The sequence below is a fragment of the Cajanus cajan genome, chromosome 4 (genome assembly GCF_000230855.2).
Source record: "Cajanus cajan strain Asha chromosome 4, NIPB_CcT2T_4, whole genome shotgun sequence".
In the NCBI taxonomy this organism is placed as follows: domain Eukaryota; kingdom Viridiplantae; phylum Streptophyta; class Magnoliopsida; order Fabales; family Fabaceae; genus Cajanus; species Cajanus cajan.
Genome location: NC_138520.1, coordinates 3,359,495 through 3,379,012, shown reverse-complemented (window position 1 = coordinate 3,379,012; position 19,518 = coordinate 3,359,495). Strand labels below are relative to the sequence as shown.

Sequence of the window (19,518 nt, the reverse complement as noted above, 5' to 3'; positions counted from 1 at the left end):
ACTTCTATTAAATTACTTTTAATAATCTTAAAATAAAAGGTATTTAAGAAATAACGTTTCTTAATATATCGAAGGTTATATTTTTTTATTAAATGTTTGTTTTTATTTTTTTATTGAATAATAGGAAACATAATTTAATGATTGTTATTTTTATGCATTTTAAAAACATATATTTATATTAAAAACTAAATAATTTTGAGTTAACGTAAAATTTCATAAATGTACATGATTTATATAACATACACATGGTGAGTGCGTTCTGATGGAGAAATTAAAATGATTATCGAACTAGAAATGAATCATGTGGCTGAGGGAAGGCACGCCCTTAAGTTCACCATTTGTGGAGAAATGCTTATCTTATGTAATTTATTAGATAAGTTGATTATTTGTATCCACACAGAGATGCTGAAGGTGTTAATTAGTTTGGTTTCTTCAATTGACGGAGTTGGATGGATGCATATTCCCACTTTAATTTTTATTTTTCTGAATCTGTCTCATCCATATGCGTGAGTCATTGATCAGAATTAGCGTAGTGCGCCACTATTTCCATTTTCCACATTTGATCTTATGATATCTACTTACGCATGCAGTATTGCTCTGCACAACTAGATTGGCCTCTAATGTTAGTTATCTTATCCAGATTAATTAATTCATAAGGAACAAAATGTCCTTATAGGTGCAAGTGCAACATCTAATGTCAATTGCGTTGGCGTATCAATATTTAAACTGTTAAGAGAACTCCATCACAGTGATCATGAATATGATAATGAGAGGGCACATTTGTTGAAGAAGGTGTTTGCTATGCAGGAATAATGTGATGAAAATAATTATAACTAATTAAGATTATGGAGGGTTAATGCATATAATGGTATGAAAATGAAATATGGTGGGTGCTTAATATCAGTTGGTACACCGTTAACTATGAAGGTGGAAATTAAACATCCAACTGCTGGTCACAGTCTTTTTCCAAAATAAATAATAAAGATGGATTTTTCATGCAATTTTTTTTATATAAAACTCCTTAAATTTCTCAACCAGGCCTAGGATGTATTGTGTTAGACGAAACACAAATAGAATCATTTTAAGATATTATTTTAATTATGAATAAACTATGTCTATATATTTCCAACAATCTTCCGAGAGCGAAAACTCTGGTTCTATTTTTTTTTCTTTCAAAATCATAGAAAGATATATTACTTTTTTTTTATATATAGATATTGCTACTAGTGATGTTCAGGTTCAGTTTCTTAAAAATTGTTATGTGTTATTATTAATATATCTATACCTTTAATTTCATTGGATTGTTTAACCAATATTCCTTCATTTACCTTGTTATCGTATTTATTAGAGTTGTCAAACATGTAGGTTTGACCAAGCTTGTCTGATTGAGTGGAAAAAAAAAAGTGATTAATTTTATCCAACTTAAATTTTACACAACTATGTTTTTTTTTTAATTTGACATATAATTTGTTGGCATATCAAATTTGGTCAAATTGAGTCATTTTATTTATTTTTAATAATTTTACATGTAATTTCAAAAATAATTGAGTCAAATAAGTTTGGTATCTTTCAATCCTAAATTTTACTGGCCTGACTTAGTTTAATTGACACGTGGGTTAAATTAGTCAAATCTTTTTTAAACTTATTTCAATATGAAAAACTCAATAGAGAAAACCTATTAAATGTCAAAGACCAAATAAGAATATGAAGGTAGAAACATACTAAAGAAAAACTCTCTATTTAAAATATATTTTTTAAAAGACATAGATAAATTATTTTAATAAGTTATTAATATAAAGCAAATGTTAGACGATATACAAATAGAAAGTTTTAAGTTATTATTTAAATTATTAACAATTTTTTTCTATTTCTATTTCTAACCATCCAAAGAGAAAACTCTGATTCTAAAAGATTTTTATTTCAAAATATTTACTATTTATGGAAACAAATATTACTTCTTTAGATGTGGCTGCAAGTGAGGTTGAAGTTGACTTTCTTAAAAATTTTGTTAGAGCATCTACAATAGGAGTTGCTTATAAACAACTCCCAACCACTTTAAATGGGTCCCACTGTGTCACATCACTCATAAGCAATTCATACTATATTTTTACAACTTTTGCTCCAATACAAATTGCTTATAAGCACCTCAACTTTTTTACAACTCATACTACACTTTTTGACACCTCACATTATATTTTATAAAAAAATTTTATAAAATTAATTATTATAAATAATATATAAATATGAATAACTAATAATTAAAACAAATTACATAATTAAAAAATTGTAATAATAAAAAAAATAAAAAATTTTAATAATAAAAACAACTCTAGGTGAATATCACAAATAAAAAAAAGTATTACATAATAATAAAAATCCCAAAAGTATTCCCTTCACTCTCCCTGCACTCTCTCTTCTCCGACCGGCGCGCGGAGGTGTTGATCTTTCGGAGGGGTCGCGCGTGGAGGGGTCGCGCGTGGAGGGGTCGCGCGCGGAGGGGTCGCGACCGGAGGTGGTCGCACGCGGGGCGGAGGGGTTCGGCTGGGGCTTCTGGCGCTCGCGGGGCAAAGGTGGTTCCCGCGCCGGTGACGGGTCTGGCTATATGGAGCCGCGCGCTCGTGGCGAAGGGGTCTGCCCGCACGGAGGAGATGAACGTGCTGACTGGGTCGCGCGGAAGGGTCGCGGGCTTAGGGGGTCACGCGCGGAGACACACCACCGGCGACGCGCAACCGGCAACGCGCGAACGGCAACCGGCGACGCGCGAAAGGCGACCGGCGACACGGGCCGGCGTTGGCAGACCTCCAGGGACGAACGAAGATGAGGTGAACATGTTTTTTTCTGTTTTTTTTTTATTTTCATAAATCTGCTCCACATTCCACGTAGATCATTTTAACCAATCAAAATTCTCTTGACAATGCTAAGCACCGTGCCTTGTACAAGCAACACCAAAAAAATTTTAAGCAATGCAAATGCCATGTAGGATCACTCCAATGACAGTTTCTAACAAGCACCGTTGCTTATCAACAAGCAACACTCTAAGCACCTGCCGCTGGAGGTGCTCTTATACCCTTGAGTTTTATAATGTTAATTGTGAATTGTATTTCTTCGCTAATGTTCCATTAAATATAAATGGAATGCTAACATATGTGTCAAAATTAATTGAATTTATATCCCTAACTTTTACTTTATTTCAAATTTTGCTTTTAAATAATTTTTTTTGTTAAATTTTCTCTCTAATTTTAAAAATATTGTGAATCATAATACACCATCATACTATACTTAATATGACTATAAATGATAATTTTAAATTTCTATTAATATTCATGTAAGATAACTGGTAAATATTAGATAATTTAGTACATTAATACAAATATCACATATATTAATACATATACAATAACTCAATGAATCGACATAATAATTAAGTATCACTTACTCATATATCAGACTTATGGGAAACACAATACTACAAGCATAATTAGTCTCTACTCAATGAATTAGGAGATACTCATAATAGGACAAAAAAATATCTCATGTATATAAATACATTAATACAACTAATATGAATATATTAAAATAAAATTAATATGTTAGCATTAGGAGTAAAAATACATTAGAGAATACTAGACTTTGATATAACAATTATAATAATAAATATTTATTTTATATAAGTCGGATTATATTAACAAATATAATATAATAATAATATTCTTATTTTATTTAAATATGTTAATCTATTGGGTCTAAAAAGATTTTTAAATGACATGGATCACATTAACTAAATATGTTTTAATAAAAGTCTTGACCTAGCCTATTTTCTAAAAAGGTTCGACTTAATTTGGGCCTAATACGTAGGTTATGTCATAGACTTTTGTTGAGCAATCTAACCTATATTTTTATCGAATTATCTAATAAGCACACGCGCGCGCACACACACACACATATATATATATAGAGAGAGAGGGGATCTACTTACTCCAAGAATAAGTCATCCTAAACTTACTTCATTCAATAACTTATGTTTTACATCAATATTCGATTCATCTATTGAATTAAAAATTCTTAATGCGTAAATCAAGTATGCGAATTAAAGTTTTAAAAATTTTAAAATCTATTTGATACTTCGTTCATTAATTCAAATCAGCGTATAAAATATTTTAATAATTATCCTTTAATTTGAATTAATGAAAAAGAATATCAAATAGTTTTCAAAAATTTTAAAACTTTGTAGATTTAATTTATGCATTAAATTTTTTTAATTTAACGGTTGAGACATTAAAATTTTATGTAAAATATAAGTTATTATGTAAAATAAGTTTAAATAGGCTTATTTTTTAAATAAGTGAACCTCTCTTCATAAATATATATGTTATCTTATATGAATGTTACTACAAATTAAAAATGATTGTTTATAATCATATAAAGTATAATGTGAGTGAGGATTACAATTCATAGCATTTTCAAAATTAGAAGAAAGTTCGTCATTGTAAGCAAATTTTGTAATAAACTAAAAGTTTGGGGTACACAATATAATTAATCATAATATTTTATTTGTATTTTAATAAAAACTTGAAGACGGAATCCGTAAAATAAAAATGAGACAAAATTCGTGTAAAGGTTCACTTTTACCGTTTGAAATTTTGATTACGGTTTTTATTTTTTAACAAAAAACTATAAAGGGGTGAAGGCCCGATGGGTGTCATTGTTTACAAGTTTTGGGCTTATAAGCCCATTAGTAAATGGGAGCATGACTGCATGAAACGAAATTTTGTATTAATGACCAAAAAAAGAAAATATTGTCGTTTGTTTTTACACATAAAGAACCAAGTTAGTGGAGAGAAGCAGGAATAAATAAAAATAATAAAAAATAATAAAAATTTGAATGTGCTCAAAAAAATTTCATCTTTCAAACAGGTGGACATGAAATTATTTTGATGATTTGTACTAGTATTTTTTTATTTATTTTACTAACAATTACTATTAATAACAAAAAGATATTGTTGTTTTGTTTTTACACGACACCGTAAAATGAGTTTGTATATAATCGGGTTAAGTATTTTGTATATTAATCTCTCGCTGATATGGAAATTTTTTTTAATACAAGTACACAACAAAAATTAGTTTTCATCGTGCACAAATACATAATAAAAACTAGTTTCTCTTTCAAATACAACAACAAAAAAATTACCATAATGAAATCAGGTTTCCACAACGTTAATTATTTAAAAAAATGTGCTAAATTTCTTTATATAAAAAATATCAAAACATAAACTTGTTTTTTTATTATTAATTCTTCACAATTTATTTTAGAAGTTAAAACTATAATTAATTAATTTAAAATTGAGAGCAAATGAATAATAAATAATCAAGATTCAAGAGTAGACACCGTAAAGAACATAGCTTGCATTTATTCATTGTGACTTTTGAATTTGCTATTTAGTTAATACAAAAGGATTTCGTACCATATATCTACCCTTATTCCAAGTAATAGGTCCAAAGAGATCTTCGTGCGAGGAGGTTAAAGTTGAAGAGAATATATAACTTGGTAACTTAGTTTTTTATTACTTTTTGTAAACTGAAATTTATCTGCAGTTGATTTAACAGATACTTCATTGGGAGCAACGACAATGGGGGAGTACATTGTTTCATCTTCGTCACCAATATTTGTAACAGCTCTACTCTTCACGATTCCTATACCAGTAAAGTTTAAATTCAAATCTTTGGGGCAATTGAAATTATGAGAGACAGTTTTAATGATGACATCAATTGTAGTTATATTAAATCCAATGTAACACAAGAAGTTCAAGTAGTCAATAGTGTTAGTTTCGAAAACTAGTCCTGATTACAATGCTTCATAGGTTGTCATTTCTCCTACTTCATAAATCATAATCATAAGGTGTGGCTACCGACCGTGAATCCGTAGTTATGGGAGCCTTCAAATGTCGTTTTGAGTTGCTGCGTATATATAGAAATATAGGTCTTTATATATTTCTAGATCACACTACTTAGGAATGTTGACTTATAATTTACATGAGTACATTAAACCTTGTTACTTAACAAATGATTTAATTTTTTGCTGGCAGGTCATGAGTTTTGGCATGCATTAGATGAAACACATGTTTGTTATTCCTTAGTTGAGATTTATGACTTGATCAATGAAATTTAGTTTTTTTTTTGTCCATTTACGGTTATCCAAGGTCATCACTGTTAGAAAGCTTTCAAGAGTGGTATAGGAATCCATTTAGGAAACAAAATTACTAATAAATTATTACACCAACAAATTAATTAAAATTATATATTAAATTTAATTTGTTAAATTTCATATGAATTTCTTTAAAAGCTAATTATATGTTATACATAAATTAATTTTAGTTTATAAGAATTTATTTTTATTTCATAAATACTTATGAAAAGAATAAAATGTACTAATTGATTTCACACAAAAGAAATACAACCTATCACATTTATAATAATAACAAGGGAGTATATTGGATTAGGATTTTAATAAATTTTAAAATATTTTTTATTTTATATTTTTTTTTGTGATATTCAATCAAGACTTTTTCTTAGTGATATTCAATTAAGTTAATCAAAAAAAAAATTTAAGAGTCTATCAAAATCTGATTGTTTTAATCAAATTTTTTTTTACTTAAAAAAATCAAAAGGTATTCAAAAATATAGGAATTTGAATGGATTATTTTAAATAATAGATTTTGTGTGATGAATCAAACAATCTGACCAAGTCATGTTCAAACTCAAGTGTATAAAAAAGAATATGTTACTGATTAATAAAGACCATAATTTTTAACATACTGTTCAAACTCAAGTGTATAAAAAAGAATATGTTAATTAGGCATGACAATCTAACTCGCCCTCGTGAGTACCCGCCTCGATTTGGACGGGGAAAACCCGTGTTTATCGGGTTCGAGTTTTTCCCGATTGATAAAATCGAGGGCGGGGGTGGGGACGAGGATGTTAATATCTGTCCTGCCCCCGCCCCTGCCCCCGCCCTGCTTAATAATATAATTAAAAAATTATTTTTATATATATATAAACCAAAATTAGAAATATTTATATGTAAAAATTTGTATTATTTTACTTTTTTTTTTTAAAAAAAAATTTGTTCATATTTATTTAAAAGAAAAAGAGGAAAAAAAATAGGAGCGGGGGCGAGGAACGTAAAACCCACCCCCACCCCGCCCCGTTGCCATGCATGTTAATGTATAGAGGGCTAATATAACTTTAGATATATAAAAAAAATGTTAATTAGGAAGACATTAAAGTCAATCATTTATCAAAACAGACACAATTATTTGTCAAAAGATAAAAAAATTGTGTTAGTTTTACTTTTCTTTATTATTTATGTTATATTTTTTTTATTAAATCTTGTAGTGTTATAAATCTATATTTTTTTGTGAAATTCATAAAATCCTTTAAAATTTTATTATATAAATTCATTAAAATTGATTAAAATTTGAATTACAAAGTCTTGATTAAAATTCTAAAAGTCATGACATATTTATAATATTTTTTCATGCTAAAATTATCTTTTGAAATCTCAATTAAATACATTACCTAAATTTCAAACGGGTTATCATTATATATATATATATAGAGAGAGAGAGAGAAAGAAAGAAAGATATATATATATATATATATATATATATATATATATATAGAGAGAGAGAGAGAGAGAGAGAGAGAGAGAGAAGGCATCTGTTTACTCCAAGAGTAAGTCTACCGTTCAAAAAACTCATGATTTCAACGATCCAACCATTGAATTTAAATTTTTTGATATAGATCGAGTCTGCAAATTTTTTAAAAAAAATTGAAAACCATTTGATACTTCATTTCGTTAATTCATATTGAAGGATAATCATAAAATCATTTTATAAGTTGATTTGAATTAATGAAACGAAGTATCAAATGATTTTTACATTTTTTTAAGAATTTATAAATTTGATCTATGCATTAAGAACTTTAAATTCAACAATTAAATCGTTAAATTTGATATAGAATACGAGTTATTGAACGGAATAAATTTGGATAGAATTACTCCTGAGGTAAACAAATCCTTTCTTATATATATATATATATATATAGAGAGAGAGAGAGAGAGAGAGGAGGGATCTGTTTACTCTAGGAGTAAGTCTACCTAAACTTACTCTATTTAGTAACTCATGTTCTACATCAAATTTTAACGATCCAACCGTTCAATTTAAAGTTCTTAATGCATAGATTAAATATGCAAATTTTTAAAAAATTTGAAAATCATTTGATACTTCGTTTCATTAATTCAAATTGACGGATAATTATAAAATCATTTTATACATTGATTCGAATTAATGAAACGAAGTATCAAATGATTTTCAAACTTTTTAAAAATTTGCATATATATTTGATCTATGCATTAAGATCTTTAAATTGAACGGTTGGATCGTCGAAATTTGATGTAGAACATGAGTTATTGAATGGAGTAAGTCTAGATAGACTTAGTCCTGGAGTGAACGGATCCCTCCTCATATATATATATATATATATATATGATAAGGGTTCAAACGACACCGGTGTAATTTTTACTAAGTATTACACCGCTCTATATATATAAATATTGATTTACCTCGTTATTAGCACTGAATTTAGAACATAAGTAGGGATGAAAATGGGGCCCCATGGGGGCGGGTAATAGTAAACCCGCCCCCCGCCCCACTTGATGAAAATTGAAATAATATTCACTCCATATTCGCGCGGGTATCCATGAATTTCTTAAATACCCACAGATATTCATGGATATTTATAATTTTTTTAAGAAATTAAAAAAATTAATTATAAATAATTTTAAGTTTATATTTAATGTCATTGAAATATTAAAAATAAAAATTCACTGTTAATTTTGAACTTGTATTTAACGTTAATTTTGTTGAAATAATAATAAAAATGCAAGATAATCAATAATTTAAAATACATCAATCTCACAAGTAAGTTAAAGCTTCATCACAAAGCTACAATAATTCAATCTCATAATTCCAAACGAAAGTAAAAAACTTAAAATACATAAATCTTATTGATCGAATCAAAGCTAGAAAATTAATCAAATTACATCCAACATAATTCTATAACATGTTTAACACATGTTGGTAACTTCATCAACCTCACTTTTGTAAGAAAATAAGATGAGAGAGTGTAATTTTAGGGTTATGTAATATAAGGATAATTAGGATATTTAAGAAATATTATTAAACGCTTACCTGCGAGTATGAATATCATCATACCCGCCCCCGCCCCGTTTATAAACGGGTAAAAAATTATTCGTCTCTATTATCTGCAAGTACCCAATTAGCATATCCATTTATTATCCGTAGCGGATTTTACCTGCAGATATACATGCCGATGCGAGTATTTTTGTCATCCCTAAACATAAGCATATGGACATCCCGAAGAGTAGCTTTTGTTGAATATTTGCATTCCCTTCTTGAATGATGATGATTTTGACTCTCCAATAAAATTGGATTGTCTTTCATGTTCCTATTCTCTTGTACTTGGTTGGTGTTCATTTAGTATATATCACAAGACCTCCGTAGATTGCACAAGGCAATGGGAGCAAGCATGCTTGGTAAATATAATATTAAGCTTCTTTAGGTGCTTCAATTAATGTGGCAGCAGTATATATATATATCCATTATATATATCCTTATGCGCACTGCATTTACATGTCAAAGCACTTAATCCACGCAAAGTGCGCCTTTTGAAGATATTGGAGAATTTTGTAGATGGTGCTAACCACCGTGTATACCATATATCTGGAAATGGAGGTAGCAACTAGATAGTTACACCTTGCCACCATGTGATTTAGTTGAGCCAAAAACCTTCCATATTCTTGCTGCTCAGAATAATTCCAATTTTGTTTTTAAAGTCAATAATTAAAGCTAACAATTATAATCGGCACAATTCAACGCAATTAATTTGATCTTTAATTGTGTTTGGTACTGTGCCAACATTTCAATTAATATATATATAATTTAATTTAATTAAAAATAACATGTTTTTAGGAGTAACACATTTAATCCCGACACGAGTATTATCATCAGCATATTTCCGCGAGTCTTTTCTCCTTAAACAAGAGTATATTGTCTGTAATTTGAAGGTGGGATATACACAGCCCAACACTATCAATTTTGAAGCCAGTATAACTGCTATTCCTACTACATTATTATAACTTGTATAGAAATTTGAGGTGCAGTCAATTTCTTTTCCATTTTCCAATTGTACTCTCGCTTAAAAATTACTATATTTCTTCTATCATTTTTCTGTTTTTCCTTAAAATCCTTCAGTTTTAATAATATTTTTCCTCCTTTTTCTTATCTACCATCATTTCATAATTAATGAGAATAATTTAGTAATAAGGTGTATTAACAATACTTTGTATTAATTAAATGTTTTTTCTAGCTCATGTCAAAATTAACGTTAAACAAAAAGAAGAAGAGATTGAGAAAGAATGAGTAGAATATAAGAAATGTTAGGTATACAAGACGATTGGTACATAAAAAAAAATTTTCATGCATGAGAAACATGATTCATAAAAATCATAAATTCTGAAATTCATATGTCAAATATTGTGACAAATATTAACAATTTTTAGGGACAAATACAATATGGTTTGTCAAATATTGTGTCATACACTACAAGATAATTTTTCTGTATGGTTTGTCATTTAAAATTAAGGAATTTATTAGCAATTTTGAATTTTATTTTTATTTTTTATTTATTATTTAAAGGTTGTGCAACTCCTCTTAAATATCTAAAATACTAAAATTATTATCATTATTATTATTTATAAAATATATTTTAACACACATTACAAGAAATTTGTCATATAGTAATATGCACCTTATAATGATACAAAAATTACCACTAAAAATTACTTTTACTATCGTGTAATTTTTTTCACTGACTGAAAAGTTTATTACTTCTTTATTCATTAAAGATGTCATAATTTAGTTTATAAATATAAGTTATTTTTTTTAATTTTTATTTTAGTTTTTAATCTTTTTAATTTTGTATATGTATATTATGTGTTAGTGGGAGAGGATCCAAATTAAGAGGAATGAGAGTAATTGTCACACAAATTTTTTTATTTATATTTTACTTAAACATATTTAATAAAAATAAATAAATTTACTTATAAAAAAATAGGTGTTGTTCTAATAAAATATTTTTGTTTTAAATGAAGGTAGAAATTTAGAAGAGATACAAAAGAAAATAAATAGTAATTATATTATTTTCATCTTAATAATTTATATCATTTTATTCCTTTAAAATTAAATAAGTCATTAAAAATTATAGCATCACATTTAAATATAATATCTGACAGAAGAAAAAAAAAGAAGAAGAGAAATTGTCACTCTATTTATGAAAAAATTTTAATTTATAAAAATAGGTATATTAAATTTTTTTATCACAAAAATATACTTTTAAAAAATTATTATATTTTTAATAAAAATATTATAAAATATTTTATTGCCCCCACTTAACAATTTTTCTAGATCCGTCATTGTCTATATCGATATATTATAAAAAAAAATATGAGTATAAATTATACGTATAGTGACATTTTTTGTATGTTACTATATGTAATATTTCTTGTAGTAAAAACTAAATTTAAAAAGTAAAATTCACTAAGACTCGTTTATTAATATAATATTTAGTTATTAATGTTATATTTTATAAATATAAGAATAAAAATTTGATATAATATAGTATTGATAAAAAAAATTAAAATGATTTATTTCTTATATAGTGTTAATTAATGTATTTATTATATATTATATATAATTAGCCTTGGTAACATTAAGATAAATATTATCGAATAAATTTATTAATATAATATTTTAATAAATATAGTACATATTTATTAAATGTATTACTTTTAATATTAATCTCTATACTTTTAAAATACAAAAAAAAAATCACATTTAATATTATTAATATAATATCATCTTCCTTCATTATTTTTATTTTTATATATTAAATATGAATGACTATCTTGCATAAGAATATTTTTATTTTTTAAAGACTTATCATTCAACCCTACGTTCTTTCTCCTACACCACCTAAATCATTTTATAGTTCCAAATTCTTTTAACTTTTTATGTTATTCAATTTTTATTTAATAAAATATTTTTTTAGTATTAGTTTATTTAGTAGATATTATATATAATTCACTTTGGTAATGCTATAAATATTATATTTAGAAAAAAGAGAAAAGAAAAAATGTTCATTGGACTTGCACACAACATTGACAAATAGATGTTATTGAATGAGACGTAGATGTTATTAAATAAGATGACATAGTGAATACATGTGTTTAAATATTATTAGGCAATGGATAAAAAGGTATTGAAATTTATTAACTACAACATGCACACAATATTTAAATACTAAGTAGAAGAATTAGGCTCATTTATTCATGCATATAGATGCTTGTAGTTTAATTACGTAGCTAATACAAATGGACTCCGAACAATATACTTACCATTACTCCATGTAATGGATCCAAATAGATCTTTCTTCAACTTCGTTGAAGTAAAGGAAAAAATAACTTGGTACGATAGTTTTTTATTTTGTTTTGTGAATTGGAGTTTATTTGGTATCAACTTGACATTTACCCCACTGGGAGCATCGACAACAGGGGAATATATTGTTTCATCGTCTTCACCAACATTTGTCACAGTTCTAGTCACATTCACAACTCCTTTCCCATTGAGGTCAGAGATTGCTATCGAAGGGTAGTTAATGTTGGAAATTTGACGAGAACTTGAATCCTCAGGGCAACTGAAATTATCAGGAACGGTTCTAGAAATAATCTTAACCATGGTTATATTATATCCACTGTAACATATATAGTTCAAGTAGTCAATTGCACTGGTTTCGTAAACTAGTCCTGGGTGGAATGGTCCATATATTGTCATTTGCCCTGCTCCAAAGTCATATGGTGTGGCTACTGATCCATTATCCTTTGTTATTGGAGCCTTCAAATTGTTTTTTGGAGTTGCTGCAATGAGAAATATACCAGTTGACGAATTGTTAGATCTTATATATTCAGGATTTCATTTCCCAGCTGGGACATTGATTTTTATTGCTAAATTAGGATTCTTCTTAGTCAAATTATCACTATTTTAATTTTAGTTCTTTACTATAAAAGTTATTATACATCCACATAAATAAACTAATTTTTTAATGTGTCTCTCGGAGACAAATCAGCTCAGCTTCTTTTTTATCTTCCATTTTTGAAAGAGTCTCGTGTGTGATCCTTATTTTCATAAATGAGATCAAATTTTATGAAGAAGCTAGAACTACGTCCATAAGAAATTTCTTGAAAAAGTAATTTAATAAGAAATGTTTTTTATAATCGTTTTTTTCTTATGTTTAAACAAACAGGCCATAATGTGAAGGAATGGTAGGCTAGGCACGTGGAAAGGGAGCCAAAGACAAGCTTGCACACGTCACCTGCATCGCTTATTTTAGTGGAAAAATTAAGAAGCTTGGACATGGCAAAATGTAAACCTCCATTGAAGGTGTGAGGTAGTGGAATTTGGGAACCCATAAGAAAGGAGCGTGAGAAATAAAATGAAATGCACATGGGTTGGAGTTTGAATGAGTGATGAAGATTGATTGGGATGGGAAATAAATCCATCATTTAGTTGTAGTGACGCGTGGTAGGGAAAATGTTTTAGGCTAGGGGGAATTTTGTTGAACAATTAGCGTTGGAAAATTTGGGGCCCGTAGGAAGGTTGGAGTACAAAGGTAAAATATGCGAGTATGCGACATAGGAAGATCAAATGGTGGTGAGATGAGGTGTGGTTTAGGATCCGAGAAAAAGATCAAATGGGCTGTATGTTTTGTATGGAAGGTGTTACTAAATGTGACATTGTATTATGCACTTGAAGTTGAACAGTAGTAGTAGGAGTAAGAGTCACCGACTGATGAGGAAATGTTGAGCTGAAGCAATATGTTGCAATTAATGGTGGAGGAACGTGAAGGTGTTTATGTTGCATGTGAGGAAGAAGCTATTGGTATGCATATGTTGGAGAGGTTGAGGTTGGACGAAATAATCTTTTCTGTGAGGTGAGGGCTGCGTGGCCGGAATCAATGAAACGTAGAAGATTAGTGTGACGAGAAAATTGGTGGTGTTCTCAGTGGCTTATTTCTGTCAGTTTTTAAGATATGGTAACGAGGCAGTTCCCGTGGTGGTGGAGAAGGGTTAGAGTGGACATAAGTTGATGAAAGCCCCATTTCATAAGAAGCAAAAACTACCCTATTTTTGTTTATAGAATTTTATCAAATAGAGTTAAAAGAAAGTTATATAGAAGATGAAGATAAATACTGATATTTTTCATTGATGTTTTTAAAGACTTAGAGATACAATTATAATTTCAATCACTTTATAAGTGTCATCATCATAATTTGAAAATTATAATAAAATAACATTAATAAATAAATTTCATAATATTTTAGGATTAACCTGTAAAAAATTTAAGTCGCGTAATTTATTTTTCTCTAAATCCATTCTATCATATGTCTACTCAAATTAACAAACGATTAATAGAAGGGTTATATAAGAAATGAAAAAGGAAAAAGGAATTATGAAAAGTACATTATATTTTTTTAAAAAAAATGGTGTTTTAAGAGATACAAAACATTTTGGTTTGATATTTATTTATTATAAACATAAAGTGTTACCTGTGGTCATTATTGCTGATTTGATTGCAGAGGCACTCCAAGTGGGATTTTGAGATTTAATTGTAGCTGCAAGTCCTGAAACATGTGGGCATGCCATGGAAGTTCCCGAGATGATGTTGAATTGGGAGGGCTTTTTTCCTTTCGGAACACCTTCTTTGTCATTGCCAATCCATGATGCAAGAATGTTAACTCCGGGTGCTGCAATATCAGGCTACAAAGAAAGTGAGACCTACTTAGAGTTGACAATGGCTTGTAATTTAACACAATTTATAATCTTACTTTGAGAATGTTCTTGGAAAGTGATGAAGGCCCTTTTGACGAAAAGGACGGTATCATGGGTGCAGGCTTAAAATCAATTACTGAAAATGTTGGTAGAATTGTTGCCACTGGATTCCTTCAAAATAAATTATGCACATTCATGCAATTAAATTAACTTGTGATCAACTATGATTCAAAGTGAATTCTAAAGTTAAGGGGATGTTTCTAATTAAACACCGAACCATTTCACGATGCATCCTTACCGAGTTGAATTAACATACTGAAGGATTGTGGTGGCATCTATTGAACTTATCTCGGTTACTGGGAAGTCTCCAAAATTATCTCTCTGTGTTCCTCCTAATGGGTCAGTAATATGAACCACACCTATTCCTCTAACATCTTGCACAGCCTGAACTTTTAAACTAGTTGAATATGAATGATCTGTGCCGTCGCATACAACAATCTTTCCTTTCACTTTGTGTTCATCAAATGAGTCTGGAAAACATTGTCTGCATTTCATATTTGATATAATTAACTTTTTACCTAAACCTTTTACAAATAATTAATCAATCAAACTCATGTCTTAAATAGTTAGTAAATTCCAATTTCTTGAAATTTTACTTTTCAAATTAGTTTTTTACTCGTTGGTTGGTAGATTGTGTACATACCTCGCATCAGTTAACTTGGCATCCTTTGCCTTGGCAGACTCTCCATATATCAGTGGGTACTTTGGGGAATTTGAAAGAGGAGAGAAATTTAAGGCTTCCCCCTGAAATTTAATAATAATAATTTTAAATACTGATCACAACTTGCATGAATCATATCATATTATGATATTAACGTTTTCTTTGATATAATTAATTTCTCTTGGCATATCATATATATAATGTATGAAAGTTGATAGATAATTTGTATTAATAATATATTTATTAAAAAATATTGTATTTTTTTAGTTTTTTAATTTAAAATTAGTGATACAATAATTGAAAATGCAGATTTGATTTATGTATTAAGAACTTGTAAACGTAAATTGTTAAAATTTGATGTAGAACGTGAGTTATTAAATAGAGTAAGTGCAAATAAATTTACTCTTAAAATAAATGAATTCATCCTCGTATATATTAGTCCTTGTAATTTTATAAATTTTACATTTTAATTTTTATAAGAATAAATATAAAAGACTAGAAAAAGAACAAAAATAATATATATAGAAACAAAATAAAGTATTTTTCGTCATAAACACTTAAATGTAAAATTTACAAAACTATAAACAACAAAAGGATAATTAAATCTAACAAATACAATTTTATTACATTTATATTAAATAGATACCGTAATTTTTGATGACATTAATATTAATAATAAGAGGAATCCTAAAAACACATTATTTAATATTCTTTTTTATTGATTAAAATTTATTAAAAATCATAAAATTAAAAGAAAAATAAAATCATCAAATAAAGCATGAGACTCACTAATTTTTTATATTTTCCAATAACCAAACAAAAAGAATGTGTAAAAAAGAATAATTTTCTAACCGTTTTCTTAAAATTAATACTATAAATTGAGATAGTATAAGAGAATAAGAGTAAATACCTTGATGAGTTTGTTATGACCCAAGACAAGGTTGGACTTAAAATCCCGGTCTATGGAAGAGGCTGCAACGGTGAAAATCCAAGGTGCGTCATTGACAACGGTGTTTAAGCTGGGTCCGCTGTTTCCGGCGGAGCAAACGACGAGGATGCCGCGCTCGACGGCGTGAAAGGCTCCAATGGAGATTGTGTCGTCCTTCAACTCGGGGTTGAAACCAAAGAAGGAACCAACGGAGAGCGAAATGACATCAACTCCGTCAGCGATGGCATCGTCAAACGCCGCAAGAACAGCGGAGCCAGGGCACTCATATTGGAAGCACACTTTGTAAATCGCCAATCGCGACTCTGGAGACCCACTCTTGGTTGTCCCCGCCGCCACGCCGTAGAATGATGCGTCGGCCACGCTCATTCCCGCCGCTGTCGATGCCACGTGGCTTCCGTGGCCGTCTTTGTCCCTCGCTGTCTCATACTCTCTGTTTCCTTCCGGGTCATGGTAATACCTTGCTCCGATTATCTTCCTAATCAAAATCAAAATCAAAATCATCATGTAATAGAGCTTTATGCATTAGGCTTCATTCACAACCTTTTTACCTGTTACAGTGAGATGAATTGAAGTCGTACGATTTCATGCAGCTGCCTTTCCACCGAGATGGAACAGGGCCCATTCCCTCGTCGCTAAAACTCGGTGATTCTGGCCATATACCTAAATTCCCATTTTGTATCCATTAGTTAATTATTCAAATAATATCATTAATTTAATATTTTTAAAAATCAGGATTTAATTTTTTTGGTATTAGTATGAAGTATTATTGTTGAAAATGATGAATTATTTTTGTTTGAAATTGTGAGTGCACATCAGATAAATGTTTTTCTCCTAAGTTTATTTTATATATAATATTAGAATTCAAATTTTAAATAATTTGGTTAGGAGACACGATAATAGTATTTGTATTAACTAGTGTTGGTTTATATAATTCAAAACTTTACATTTTAGTTTTTGTATTTCTTATCTCGATCAAGTTGAGCTAGCCTTCATTTGTTCATTCATGTTAAACTTCTACTCTATCAGCCTAAAGTGAAACCTTGGCAATTGACTTTTAATAGTTATCTTGACCTAAATATCTTCTAGTAAATTGTAATCAAACATATTATATTTTCTTAACAAAATTTTTTTACTTATTAGAAATAATATTTTCATTAGACAATAATAATATCTTTGCACAATTATTGGAATATATCTTCAAGATATGATATATGAGGATATAGGATATCATTTTATCTTAATCTTATTCTTAACTTAAATTTTTCTCTAACTTAAGTGTTGGAATATCTCTTTAGATGATTTTCACTATTGCGAATATTGGAACAATCAGGATACTATTCCCACTATTAAAATACTTGCAATTTTTTTTTTTTGTAAGAAAAGCCTCTATAATTACAATTGTCTCATTTTAATCTTTATATATATCATTTTTGCTTCTTTTTAGCTTTGTCATCTAACTATATTAAAATTAAAAGAAAAAATTTATATAACTATAAAGACTAAAAAAAATAAAGTTTATTTATATTGATATATAAAGATCATTTTATGTTTTGATATACACATTAATTATTTTTTTTTTATAATTTTAACCCATTATAAAAATTACATGATAATAATTAACAAGAGTTACAAAATTCTTTTTTTCTGTAAAAGTTTTATAATTAAAACTATTATTGAATTATAACAACTACAACTTCTCCCACTAACATGTGTGAAAAATGAGAACGATGAGTACAGTAAAAAAAAATTTGCACCAGTATATATAAAAACTAAAATAAAATATTTTTAACTAAAGAGTAAAATGTAAAATTTAAAGTATAAGGAAAAAAAAAAAAGAATAGTGTCGTAAATAATATTATATATAGAAAAGTTATTTTTTATACTTATAATACCTGAGTCAAAGATGCCAATGATGACGTCTTTAGAGGGAGCAGAATTGGAGACCTTGCTTGGGTGGTGGATTTTGACGGTGATACTTTGGTTCTTAAGAAAATCCCAAGAACGGGTTGTGTGGAGCTTCAGAATGGGATCAGGAAAGACAGAAACCACCCCTGGTTTCTGGGAAATTGACTCTGCCTCCTCTTTTGATAAACGAGCTGCGAACCCTGAGAAACCATGCTTGTAATTGCGAACTAGAGCCTTCTCATTCCTTCCAATCAAATTAATGTACTAATTCATTTCAGGCATTGCTATTGCTATACAAATACAACTACCACAGTTTTTGTATCGCATTTATAACACTATAAATTTCAAATGTTACCTCGTTAGCACTGAATTCAGAACATGAGCGTGGTCATTCCGAAGAGAAGTTTTAGTTGAATCTGCTGCCCCCATATACACAATATAAACTTCACGGTCACTTCCATTCCCTTCTTCAATCATGTCTGCTGATGATGATTTCGACACACCAAAAAACACTAAGAAAATATAGAATAATAGCAAGAAAGTAATTGGATTGTCTTTCATGTTCATATTCTCTGGCACTTTATTGGTGTTCAAGTAGCTTGCATGTATATATATAACACTAAGATACGGGTTAGTCAGATCATCTCCGATAATCTGATTAAAAAAACTCATGAGAATATGCAACTCATTTTAAATTTTTAATTTATTTTTTTTATTTTTCAATACTATATAAAATTTAAGAATTTTTTTATATCCTATTTCAATGGAAAAACTTTAATTTGCATTTTTTTTTGTTCGTTCCTGGAGTATCCACGCAGATAGCAGTGACTAATTTTCTCACTACGTTGGAGGTACCTCAAAGGATGGAATAGCTGGTCCCAAAATTTAACGCGGCTGCATACACAAGACATAATTTGAACCCCTGACTTTATATTTTTATTTTACTTTATATGAGTTTTTCAATAAATTTTACTATTTTTA

The 19,518-nt window shown here is 28.6% G+C and overlaps 1 protein-coding gene across 2 annotated transcripts; it reads right to left on the bottom strand.

Annotated features, from left to right (window-relative positions):
• Nucleotides 1-12,442: 12,442 nt before the first annotated feature.
• On the bottom strand, nucleotides 12,443-19,104 carry LOC109815662 (CO(2)-response secreted protease). Of its 2 annotated transcripts, none has more exons than XM_029274829.2 (9): nucleotides 18,893-19,104; nucleotides 18,525-18,781; nucleotides 17,181-17,292; nucleotides 16,594-17,107; nucleotides 15,666-15,766; nucleotides 15,261-15,506; nucleotides 15,019-15,133; nucleotides 14,740-14,950; nucleotides 12,443-13,051 (listed from the first exon to the last, which is right to left on the bottom strand). In XM_029274829.2, exons 1-9 carry the CDS (start codon nucleotides 19,102-19,104, stop codon nucleotides 12,492-12,494), a joined length of 2,328 nt encoding a protein of 775 aa, XP_029130662.1. In that variant the 3' UTR covers nucleotides 12,443-12,491. The 2 variants fall into 2 exon arrangements, with proteins under 2 accessions (XP_029130662.1, XP_029130663.1); XM_029274830.2 differs by having other exon boundaries at nucleotides 12,913-13,051; nucleotides 14,740-14,937.
• Between the last annotated feature and the right edge of the window lie 414 nt (nucleotides 19,105-19,518).

Excerpts from the sequence above, each read along its gene's own strand:
- LOC109815662 (XM_029274829.2), bottom strand. The coding sequence starts at position 19,104 with ATGAACATGAAAGACAATCCAATTACTTTCTTGCTATTATTCTATATT. Across the intron at positions 18,782-18,892 it reads CTGAATTCAGTGCTAACGAG|GAATGAGAAGGCTCTAGTTC; the intron begins GTAACATTTGAA and ends TTTGATTGGAAG. Across the intron at positions 17,293-18,524 it reads CATTGGCATCTTTGACTCAG|GTATATGGCCAGAATCACCG; the intron begins GTATTATAAGTA and ends ATGGGAATTTAG.